The 12681-nt window shown below is 44.7% G+C and overlaps 1 protein-coding gene across 1 annotated transcript in view; it reads right to left on the bottom strand.

The window, feature by feature from the left end:
- Positions 1-12681, bottom strand: part of LOC119388254 (eukaryotic initiation factor 4A-I) — an 84592-nt gene that overhangs the window by 56634 nt on the left and 15277 nt on the right. Inside the window, exon 4 of the mRNA XM_037655926.2 lies at positions 492-797. Coding sequence (XP_037511854.1) covers positions 492-797 — 306 coding nt within the window. The remainder of the gene's footprint in view (positions 1-491; positions 798-12681) is intronic.

The raw sequence follows: 12681 nt of genomic DNA, 5'->3' as shown, positions 1-12681 counted from the left end.
AGGAAGAATGCACTTTCTGGGCTTTGGCACAGCACAGTGTTCGATATATCGGATGTTTTGCTGTGCGGGGGTCCGCTATACATGTGCACCAGCTCCATACATTTACATGGGAAGTTAAAGGGGATTTCTAGACTGTTCGATGCATCCCAAGTTTGATATATCCGGGATCAACTGTATTTGCAATTACTTGTGTCACTAAGAATCTGGCCGCCAAAAGTTGATTTTGGCCTTCATGTTATTCAGTCAAAATTTCGCCGATATGACACAAACTGAAAACTGAACGAAAGTGCATGCATTACTTGCACTGTCATATAAACGAGGTTTTCCTATAATTTATTTTTCAGTTACACGACTAAGACAGCACAATGCACTACTCCCCCCCCATCCCCCTCCCCCCGCCCCACCCCCTCGTGCTATGAGCCGTTCTTGGTGCTTCCGTATACAGATTCTAAAAATAATCACAACCTCATGAGAAAAATAGGAGAACTCACGGAGGGCCTTGCGGCTGATCATGTCGAAGACACGTCCTGGAGTGCCAACAACTACGTGGACACCCTTTTCCAGTTTGCGGATGTCCTCTCGCACGTTGGTGCCGCCAATACAGGCATGGCACTGAGCACTCATGTAGTCACCAAGTGCGATGACCACCTTCTGGATCTGTTGTGCCAGCTCACGTGTTGGTGCCAAGATCAGTGCCTGGCACTCCTTCAGTGATGTGTCTATCTGCTGGAGGATGGCAATCGAGAAGGTCGCAGTCTTGCCAGTGCCCGACTGGGCCTGGGCTATCACGTCCATCCCTGTACAAAAGAAGGGCACAGAGTCTCAGCAATGCTAAGGTGCCACTGGCATTAATATTGCAGATACAGAGCAACTATACTCTGAATACATCCCATCAGCCTTTGCTAATATTTCCTGGCAGTCTAGCTAGTGATGCATAGCACATAAGAGCCAAGCACAACTTATCCGATATGCGGTGACAAAGGAAGTGCTTATCACAAAGCTCAGACTAGCCACTGACCACACCAGACCGAAAAAGAGGCAAAAGGTTGTGCAATCCTGTAACACAAAGACAAGGAGTGTTCTCAATTCATGCAATACGTGTAGCGACAAAATGACTGCATGAGTGAGGGCATTCACAATATGTCTGCATTCATTCCTGCACATGCACGGATTCTTACCGTGTAATAATTTCAGTATAAAATGGATTAGTTCCGAGGCAAGAAAGCACTTTATTCACAGCGAAGACACTGTACCAGACTCCAGGGCCCAAACTAAAGCCCATGTGGAGTATAAAACCACAGGAGTTCCCATTGATTGCCTGGTCTTCCTTCAATACAATATGGATTACACTAAAATACCTGATACACAAGCTTGGTTTGTATTGTCAACGTTGAAAATGAATGACAAAGTAATTCCCTGTCTTTATATCATAGTAAACTGTATATCCATTCAATTTTATGCTGACTAGACACAATGCATCTCAAGCTTGAACTGCCCATAACCCTTAAAATACATAATATAGAGATACATGCTTTATAGAGATACATGCGCCTTACTGAGACAAAGAGGTGCCAAAACAGCAAGTTCTCATCGAGGCACACATGCATGTTCAGTGATGTGATCGACCGAAGCCACTTTGGCCTAGCTAAAATCTTTCTTTGGAACAGCATAACCACTATGTGACTAACAGCGCAAAAAAGGACAAGGGACCAGGAAGAAACAGTTCAAGCGCTGACTTACAACTGAAGTTTATTTCCGAAACAAGACAGAATATAAGGAAACGGCACGTGAACGAAAAAGATTGAAAAGCACTATTTGCAAAAAAGCAAAACAGTGTTATCAGCCCAGATCACTTGCAGTGCTCATGCGACGGGACATGTACCGAACTCCTTTTTCCATCAAGGCAATGGAAAATATGATGTGGTCTGATAACACTGTTTTGCTTTTTTGCAAATAGTGCTTTGAAATCTTTTTTGTTCATGTGCAGTTTTCTTATATTCTGTCTCGTTTCGGAAATAAACTTCAGTTGTAAGTCCGCGCTTGTCTGTCTTTCTTCCTGGCCCCTTGTCCTTTTTTGCGCTGTTAGTCACATAATGGATCACCAACTTGACCAAAGATTTGCTCTCTTAAGCATAACCACCTTAACCACTTTTTGGAGCAGTTACCAAACATTTTCTAACTCAAATATTTTTCTCTAAGCTTGATCAGTTGTACTACATGTTTAGCAAAGTCTATGTATGCACAAATACATGCATATTTACTCATAATACCCCAAAAGATGAAATGATATCTGCGGACAGCCCTTAAGTTTCTTTGGAACCGTAACCTCAGGCTACTTAGCATTTTCCCAGAACCAACCTATTTTTATATGACTTTCTCTGATACTTCAGTGACAGTACTGGAAGCACAATTTGTATAAAACTTCTATGCGCTCTGTTTACTATCCAGGAAGACTATTCTTATGAATGGGTGGTAAAGTGCCTGTGGTTGTGCTTTATGGAGAGAATTGCGGACGGTTCATAAAGGGGTATTCAGACGGGGGAGAAAATGCCCCCACTCACACGGACAAGGCGAACTGAGGGGGAGAACAGTGTTACTAGACTACTCTGGTGGCTTGCACCACCCGTTTGACGAGCTGCAGACGACCATGCAGCTGCAGACTGTACACCCGCTGCCACTCTCTGCAGGAGCAAGTGCAACAATGTGGCCCGAAATTTTGCTATATCCCCCACTGCCGGGATATAGCACCCCCCACCCCACTCCCCCGAGGAGGCTTGGGGTGGGGGGGGGGGTCACGCCCACTCGCTAATCCGTGACGTCGCGGCCCCCCGTCTCCCCCGAGCGTCTGAATACCCCTTAAAATACAGGGTTTAATAACTGGTCATTTGTGCCCAAAATCTAATTGTGCTCCATGAAATTTGCGGTATTGTGAGCCTTTGTATTAACTTTGGCAAGCTTCCAAATGCCAACTGCTGCTGCAGTCGAGAAACAGAACCAAGATACCAGAATACTTTTGATACCATGCTTTCTCAGAAAAATCTCGCTCTCTACTGCAGTGAGTGGTATTGTTGATAAAGTCCGGTGATTGTATGGTCAGACAACTTGTAAATTAAGTACCCTGCACAAACTTTTATGGAAGTATATCCCAACAAACAGTACAACTTTTTTGTAAACAAGCTACAAGCTAACTATAACTAAATGGTCCATTCAAGCACATAGTACATATACTGCTCAATGTAGCTTGGTCCCCAACAGTTTGAAGCTAATCTACTGAGCATAACATGTAATACAATATGGTCTAGTGGCAGTAGAAAACTTCCTGCGCGCAGTATGGGTCAGTCTGAATTGTTTGGCAGGGTTGCGCCTAGCAACTACTTCAACTACATAGTACATGTCAGAATGCCCCAATGACCACTCGAAATTGCAGTTGTAGGTAAAATATGGTTTGCAAGCATGTTCAGTCTTCTTTATCTCCGTAAGATCACAAATGACGTCAAGGCACCTGCTCGGCCCAGATTATGAGATTTTAGCAAACATGTAGCAGGATGTGGCAGGTTTCACCTCTTGGTGCAGTTTGGCACAATTGGTGCAGCTATCACATCACTGCATGTTTTAAAAGTAGAGGTCCACAACTCTGTGCGTCGCAGCCTTGACAGAGGACACCAGTGATTACCCTCTGCACGATGCCAGGACAAGATTCATGTAGCATCATTTGCTATCAGACGTGCAAGTGTCAAGGCACAGCCCGACTATTAGTTGATGCAGTTTTTCAACGGAAATGTCCTAGGAGTGCATTCAACACTTCCAAAAAGTGAAGTCGCCACTTGCCAGTGTTAAGGAGGGAGGTGGCAATCAAAAAACATTTTGTTTGTTGAGCTAGAGTAATGAAATTAGGCAGGAATACTCAGAAGTGTCTTGAATAATGAAATATGCAGTTTCGGTAGGGTATCTTGAGTACATTTCAAATTAGACCATGCTACACGGTCTGATTAGTCCACTTGTGGAAAGCTTAGCATTGTAACAAAATGTGCCAGGAAGCTGCAACTGGTTTTGATCTTTATTGAAAAGAGCGTTGTTTAAACAATTTTCTCTAACTTTGATTTTTTACAACGGAACTGTATACCTCTCGTTAGCCGGAAAATTTCTTGGCATGTGAACATTGGTCATGCTACAGTGCATCTGTACTTTTGTGGCCACGAAGTGTCACGAGGTCACCTAAATACAATAATACCTCGTTAACTTGAAGCAGTAAAAACCGGAAAAAAATTTCAAGATAAGCAAAGTTGCGCAAATGCCATTGAGAGGTACAGTTTTATCTAGAAACATTATCACTACTGAACAGTTTCTTAACAGAAGTGCCTAACTGGCTCTTTGTAAAGGTTTTAAAGGGATACTGAACAAAATTTTCGCTGCAGAGATAAATGGCCCAATTGAAAGATTGGGTGCTGAAATTTGTTGAAACAACCTTCATTTCAGCCAGAGACTAGCAGAAAGTAATGAATTTAATGCATTTTTCGCAAAGTGGCGCGTCTAGCGGCCGCACCGCGAACTAGAGAGGAAGTGACTGGGAAACTCGGCGGATACTAACTCGCCAACCGTGCTCGCTGCAAAATCGCTTACCAATCAACATCGCAAGCCGCCACCCGCTGCCGCGCGTCTCTCTCAAAACGTGTTCTCACGGTCGGGAAGGTGTTCTTCAGAGGAGAGGTGGAGAAAGGGAAGTGGCAGGGCAAGAGAGAGCGTGCCGGTTGCCCCCCTCTTGCTGGAGCATTCGACGTGACGGCCGTCCACAAGTGCACTGGTGTGCAGCCGCCGCGCTCTCACAATCCACTAAAAATATGGCCAACTGCTCGAAATTATGTGAAATAAACGCTGTTTATAGGAACAGTCGTGTCGTCCGAGTTGAATGCAAGTGTTTTCGTAGCTTTTTCAAATTTTTGTTCAGTATCCCTTTCAAGAACAATAATGTCATACCAGAGCTATCAACCAGCTGTGTTTTTCGGCACTGCCTTTTTATTGAGTGCAGAAAGACAGACTAAGGCTGGTCTGCCTCTCAGTAACACTTGCACCTAGCAAAGCTTTCTCGAGTTGCTTAACACATCGCATGTGCCGATCGTCCATGCCGCTGCACTCAACCTTATTTCACATCAAGTGAAGCATGTTTCTTGTTTCGGCTGATGTCACCCCTTGAGTAGCTGCGTCGACACTGCCGCGATCACCGTGCGTGACGCCACGTTGTTTGGCTTAAGAAAATGGTAAAACCAGCCGATGTTGCAGGCGAGATCAGTGTAGCCCACCGCCAAGTCCCGAAAATCGGCCTTCTCTGTCAACGTTGTGACTGGAGGAGGCTCCTCTCGCACGATGCAACCACACATTCAGCACCGTTTTAACGTCCGGAAACTTTGAGCTTCGAATCCGCTTTGATTAGGGTTACCTTTCTTTGCAGCATCAGTGACATTGCTTTGGCACCGTTAGCCTCACCAAATCACGCTGCCAACAAAAAAAATCGGTGCGAAGTGCCTTGCGTAAATAAAATGCTGAAATCGCATCTCTGACGGTAAACAAAATGTGTACGACCCGAGTTATATTGCAGGGCCTGCCTCTGTACACGTCTATAGTGTCACATGACGTGATACAGGGTTGCTTGACGAAGTTGTTATGCCACTAGGTTCCAACTTCACTTTTGGGAACAGTGTACACTTCGTCGTAAGCACGGCAGCCTCGCGCGAACCTGGTGAAACTTGTGACATTTTGCCGCTAGTATTTTGTGAAACGGTTCGGCGGCGAAGTTCTTGTTCCACTCTCAGTCGAGATTGAGATAACAGAAAGTGGGCACGAAAATGCTTCGAGATGAAAGGCAATAAATACATTGCACCTATGGGAAATCGTTCAGTACCGCAAAAAATTTCGACAACCATTTTTTTAGATATTAGAGTGCGTTAACAAGGTATTACTGTAGTTGGGTAAAGGTTCGGTGAAGTTCTATGACCACCTCTGTTAACTACAATGCCAAAAGATTAATTTTCATGGACGAAAAACCGCACATGCACCGCATAGCCGACGCCTTCTCGGTAGTCCGAACATGATGGCGGCGGTTCAATAAACTATACCGTAGATATATTTTCTCAGGTTATTAGCTTCGCTAAGCGAAACGAGAACGCTTCCCTGCTAGTGGAAACAATAGACGCCTGTAGTATCGAAATAGCCCCAAGAACGCCCGCACACAAAGCTCAGGTCTGGAGCGGCACAAGAGCATCAGCAGATCATCTCCAAAGTAAAGCCATTAAAGCAGCACCAGTGCGTGATCTGATAAATAGTTAGCAGTTTGATGATAGGCACCAATGTGTCAGAATAGAACAAAAACTAAAGAAAAAAAAAACTATTTTTGACCGAAACTAAAATGCAACTGAAACATTGTCTATTATTTCGTTCCAGAGGCAAACCGAAATATTTTTTATCATTTTTCGGTTGACGGGAAAACTTTGCGATCGGGAACAACCGAGGTCATGCAACGTGAGCAATGATGCATATGTCGGGGTACAGTATTAGCACTTATCTCAGACAGGAATTCAGAAGTAAATGTGCGTTAAAATTTTGAAAAAAATGAAAAGAGTGGCAACCAGAGCTGTTTATATTAACGCAAGTGGACTTTCATGTGCCTGTCACACAGGTAGTGAAGTTCCCTGTAACACAGGCCAGCGTGGAGAGGGCATTCCCAGCAGTGAAGGTTGTTTTTATTAGAACAGCGCTCTCGCACATCACACAGTACACCCGATGACTGGCTGCTACTGAGATTATGCTCACTCCCTTGACACAAAACACTGAGCCTGCTCAGAAAATTCGCAATTAACTAGAAGGGTACTGGTTTGCACTATAGTTGGCAGGAATTCATGGTATACTTACTTGTGTTCCTCTTAAAGGGCCCCTCACCAGGTTTGACAATTTTGAGTTGACGAGCGCAATGCATGCACTGGGCGTTCGCGATTACGTGTGCCAAAATTTGCAACGCTATGCAACGCGTGAATGGGTCAAATTTCAAGCTGAACGCTGCTTGCCCTTCTCGCGGCCGCGCGCCCAGAGAATGAGAGGATGACGTACATGGTGGAATGGCCCTACGTAGATGGTAGTGCTGTGACGTCGCCCCTCTACGTAGACGACTGTGCTCTGACGTCACCAACAGTAGCACGTGACACTGCGATAATTATTTACACGACGTGTAGTTTGCATAATTTGTTGCTTGAATGGATGAATAAAACTTGAGAGCAACAATAAAACACACAAACGGAATGTGTGCGCTTTCTTTTTTAATTTTTACTGAGAATTGCAGCGAGATTCGAGACTAATCTACCTCCGTTTCGCATGCGTTCGTGTTCTCGCGCTTTGCGCGTCGTGCAGACGGCACCCTTTACAAAGAAACCAATTTTCTACCGCGTTCCAGCACTCATTAGGCTAATTTATCTTCCCGCGTCTAACTAGATGTTCATGCGGCAGACCGCTAGTCTGGCATCCGTACAAATGTCGCAGCTTTCGTCTCACTGATAGGTTGAAAGCCAAGTGATCGGCGAGAGCGCATTCTGCATAACTTGCAAAGATGAAGCGCAAAGAACGCCGCCAGTGGCAAGGGTTTGCAGCTCGCCTCCTCGCATCATGGTTTCGCGCCGCTACAAATTATTGTTTTTCTCAGCTTCTAACGGACAGATTAGAAAAATTCTTGTGGCATAATGCTCTTTATTGGGCTCGTAACAACTTCCAAGGTCTAACTAGAATTCGTCATGTCACCTGGTCAGGGGCCCCTTTAAGAATGTGGGAAGAACATGTTTCACCCTTGTCCCACGTTAAGAGAAGCGCAAGTAACTATACCAGAAATCCTATGTTTTTATTGTTACTTCAGTGTCAAACCATTTTTGCATACAAATAAAACCGTCCCAAACTGTTCCGGAACATTTTTTTTGTTCCGATACAGAAAGAGAAAGGAACTTTTGCGGTGGAACGAAACTAAAACTGAAACAAAAAACGTCCCGTTCTGATACCCAATAAGGCACTATGATTTGCTTTTCCGTTACTCTACCAAAGCCTCGGCAAAAGGTGGCACGATGTGCTTACAACCCACTCAGCACGCCGCTATATAATCACAGTCTCGGGATACATGTGATACAGTTTTCCCACGAAGCTAAAGAGGCTTGCCCTTTGCTTTCCATACATGCGTCACCTTTTGACCAGCACCAATTCGCATGCTTATGGTCGTGGCATCATCAACACATAAGCAATGGCGAGATGTCACGAAAAAAGGCCTAGCTCATACAAGAATGCACCCTTTGCACAGCCAGTGCATTTAGAAATGTGTAACTCCATATGTTAGTCCTTCCCAGCCCTTAAAAATGGAGTCAAGGTGTAGTCTCTTTACCACGTGGTGACAAAGGGCCAGCGCCTCGGCTGCCTTGCCAAGGCATCGTGTATTCTCATTCTCTTCTGGTCACGTAAGTGGCCCAGAGTGACAAGGTCTTCAGACCACAGTATACCAAGCTTTTGAACAATGCAGTCAAGGCTTGAATATCCCTTATTGGAACACGTGGTAGGCATCGCGGCTTGCATCTCTACAGGATGCAAGCCTTCGTCTTTGGACACAGAGGCCAGATCTTGCCGTTGGGCGATACCTCATCTTGCATCTTTCCGTGCAAGAGTGGACCAAGAGCTTTTCATCTGTGAGACACATGTATGGAAAGTACAGCCAACTCCAGTGCCATGGTCAGGATTCAAGTGTGATTTAGTGCAGGTTTCCCAAAAGCTCCGGCTCACTTGTGCTTACACCAGGAGGTCGCTCCTTCTGGACACCATTTGTTATACCCCTGTCACACTGCCACCACCAAACTCAGTTTATCTCCGTTCCGCATTGAACTCTTTAATGGAGCTTAACCAGAATGGAATTGTGGCCGTGCTACACGGCTCGGTGCAAGCTTTCGACGTTTGCCGCATGGCGCAGAAACAGCGCTGCCGCGCTCGTCGAAACGTCCATTTTTTTGCCTGTGCAGTCGCCTTTAAAGCAACAAAACCTTGTTTTTGTGTGTTGATGAAGTGCTCGGAATCACCATTGCTGTCACAGTGCTTGTGCGTGCACCTCAAACGTGCAGAAACAACTATGGTGTGACGCTTCACAGCATGCATGCTTCACAGCGGCGGCTTGGCGAGGCGCTGGTGTGGAGAGTACAAGCGCCGATGTCCGAAAAGATACAACTAAAACTTACATTACGGGGCGTGAAATGCTATGAAAATTACAATTGAGGTCATTAGGACGATTTTGCTAGTGTGGTTTTCAGCGTAGCAGTAGCTGGCTGGGAACGAGAATACTCCATCGAGCCGAAATGGTCATTATCGAACTCCCTCCACCAAAAGCTCTATTTAACTTCCTCAGTGAAATGGTGACAGTGTGACATGAACCCCACCTCCCTCGAGGAAAAGACGAGGGAGTTACGGAGTTCACGGGTGCCCGTGTGACAGGGGTATTACAGCCATGTTGCTTGATGACAAATGAAAGTGGGATGCCCGGATGGCACAATGCATTTGATGGACATTTTATGTTAGTGATTATTTAAATTTGGTAAGGATTTTGCAGCTTTCATACAGTCATCTTTCAACTTATCTACACTCAGAAGAGGTGTTTGCAGTTTGTGAAATGCCGTGCCTAGGCACTTGGCCACATGATTCGTGCTTTCCTCTTTATCCACATCAACTTCACCCTGAACATGCAGCCTCAGGGACTGCTGTTGCTGAGACCACAGTGCCTTCGGCTAAATCAAACCGATTCTTCACCAATTTCCAGTTGGAATTCAGCCTTGGTACTTGGAAAATAGAAGTTTAACAACCAACAATTTTACAACAAAATGTCAAAAGTACAATTTTCGAAAAAAAAAAAAAAGAAGTCCAGGACAAAAGGGTTTAGGACGAATTAAAAGTGGGCCTTGGTTGTCTGTAGGTCCTGCCTTGCTATAAAGGCAACACTTAACATCTAAGTATCCATCCGTCCTTGCATGAACATTGTAGTAGCCACCTTTCACTGATGAAAAGTATGAACGCCATAGCATTAAGGAGCCTGTGTCGCAGATATTTCAGTGTCTGTGGCATTGACAATGAGCGAAAAATTGCACTGGATGCAAGAAATAAAAATCTGGTTCAAGCCAGAATGCAGTCCAGAAACCAGTCGAACAGCCAAGCGACACCAGTGCTTGAAACTGCTTCAGAAAAAGCCCTATACACGTGCCATGTAGGTTAGATGCAATATTGCATAGCAGAAGTGTAAAATCGCACCAGGCTTCACGCCACGTGAATTGTGCGATGAGCGGGTAGGTTAAAAGGGGACACTGATCTTTCAGATGCAAAATCATGAAAAAATAAATTTTTTGAAAACCGTTTTTATAACAGAGGCATTGCTACAGGTACCAACCACGTTTCTCACACCTTGGATTGATATTTCAACCGCAAGAGCAATTCATACCACCAAGACTAGCTATATTCTGACTGAATAAAACCACGAAAAACAATATGCTGCTGAATCATTTACGCTGCAGCAGTGATGTGATAGAAACCACTTAGGCGCAGCTTCTGGAGCAGCTACAAGCTCACTTTGGAGCAGCTGCCTGTTACAGATTTACAAAGAAAACTTTTAAAGTCACTAAGTGAGAGTAGCGTTACAGGCATAACAGAATAAATATATGTGCAGATAAATGTGCACATTTTATATAACATCCCAAAAAGTAAAATTAACTCTTAACTCCTCGCTTTCCTGAGCACAGCCCCAAATTTATAAATATCCGTGGCATCAGGCTGCCCGACGTTTCCTGGCGATACACTTTTCATTGGTTATTCAGTGCGGCTTTTCCCGATGCTTCTAGCTGCGTAAACTGTTCTTGCATATCCTTTTTACCACCAAAAATAACTATTGCGATGACATCTGTGCTTTCACTGCAACAATGACATTCAAGCTGCACAGTGAAGTATACACTGTTGCACTTAATGGACAGACTCATCAGGCTTTTGGTTCGTTGACTGTTAATGAAATAGTGGGTACATAAATAATTGCTATATTGTGTCCCAATTCAGGCGCCGCGCTAAAAGAAATTCCCGAGAATGAAGGTCACCACATTTCATTTAGACAGGTTCATCAACTTGAACTTTTGCCGAAGTCAAGAAGCAGCACCGATACACCAGGATAGTGTGTCACCGTGCTTTCCCAGCGGAATCCCACAGGCCCCCTGCAGTGGCTGCAATTATTGATAAACTCCAACTGTTGTCTAATATTAAAACTTAACGGGACACTAAAGGCAAATGAGAAGTCAATGCTGTTTGTCGAAATAGCGTTCCAGAAACCTCGCAGTGCTTGTGTCGTGCCAAGGAAATGCTTATTTTGAAAGAAAGTCACGTTCTAGTGGTCCGCACAGCGTTGGCACACTTCAAAGCACGCACCTGAAAAGGCTTCCTGATGCCACACGGCCGAATGTTGTCTACCTTTAACTGCCCGGCAGCCAACGCTGAGGTTTCTGCTCTGAAGAGCACATTACACATCACATGGACACGGCACTCCGTTAGAGCGACTTTTACGAGAGTGCAAGTCACATGCACTACCACTGAGATGCGAACGCGCAAGTGGAGTGCAGCCCTACAAAAATGGATCTTTTGCACAACCCACACAATTTCCCACTAGAACGTCAATTTCTTTTTTCCGTGAACCAAACAAATGCACAAGCAGCATTTTATTATGTCTTGTAATACTCGCAATGTTTTTTTTAATCGTAAGTAGCTTGAATACTAGTTATACTCTGGACTCTTGAAGACATCGGGCTCACTCCAAAATGTCCCACTGGTGGTGCATACACTGTCCTGCACTTACCTTAATTTCTCAATTACTAGATCACTGCTATTCATAATATTGACGTTTCAGACTTTCTCAAACACTGACCTTGGCCAGATGACCCCACATATTCGGCCTCTCACGTTTACGACTGCAGTGATCCAATATTACGCTGACGCAAAGAAGTTTACAGAGGAACTAAAATTCTCTATTAACGCCACATGCTTGGTACTTGTTAGTGATATTTACCTATACCCTACTCCACTTTGATAGCTTGTGGTCATGTTGGCGTGTAACGTACGTGTAGTGAAACTACACACTATTTCCGCTCTTCAAACAACACAACTGCAGCCCACAACGGTTCCCCGACACACTGACGACCACAGGACAAGTCATTTGAAGTGGTATGACCCAGATCAGGCATGGTGAGTGAGGAGAGCCACTGGGAGTGAGAACGTTTCCAGGTGTCGGTGCGAGTCAGCGCCACGATAAGAAGAATTCAATTGTCGACGACGTCGCCACCAGCGCATGATTACACAGGATGGTATGGGCCACACCAAACAAGTCGCAGTAATGTCAACATCACAGGGTGCTGAAAGCCCCGTCGCGCTTTCGTATGCAGTTTGCCCTCGAAATAAAGACCTCCAGGACATCATTCAACTTTGGTCAAAAATACTTATCTATACTGAGCAATCGAATGAAGGTCACATCTCGAGCTTGAAATTTATGTCAGTGCCCCTTTAATGATAAGGGGTACATAAAAACTGAGTTCATATTTGATATGTGCACATGCACACATAAATATATAATCACCAAGTTTTTATCATCCTAACATAAAT

The sequence above is a fragment of the Rhipicephalus sanguineus genome, chromosome 3 (assembly GCF_013339695.2).
Source record: "Rhipicephalus sanguineus isolate Rsan-2018 chromosome 3, BIME_Rsan_1.4, whole genome shotgun sequence".
NCBI classification, from domain to species: domain Eukaryota; kingdom Metazoa; phylum Arthropoda; class Arachnida; order Ixodida; family Ixodidae; genus Rhipicephalus; species Rhipicephalus sanguineus.
This window is presented reverse-complemented; position numbering and strand designations above follow the sequence as displayed.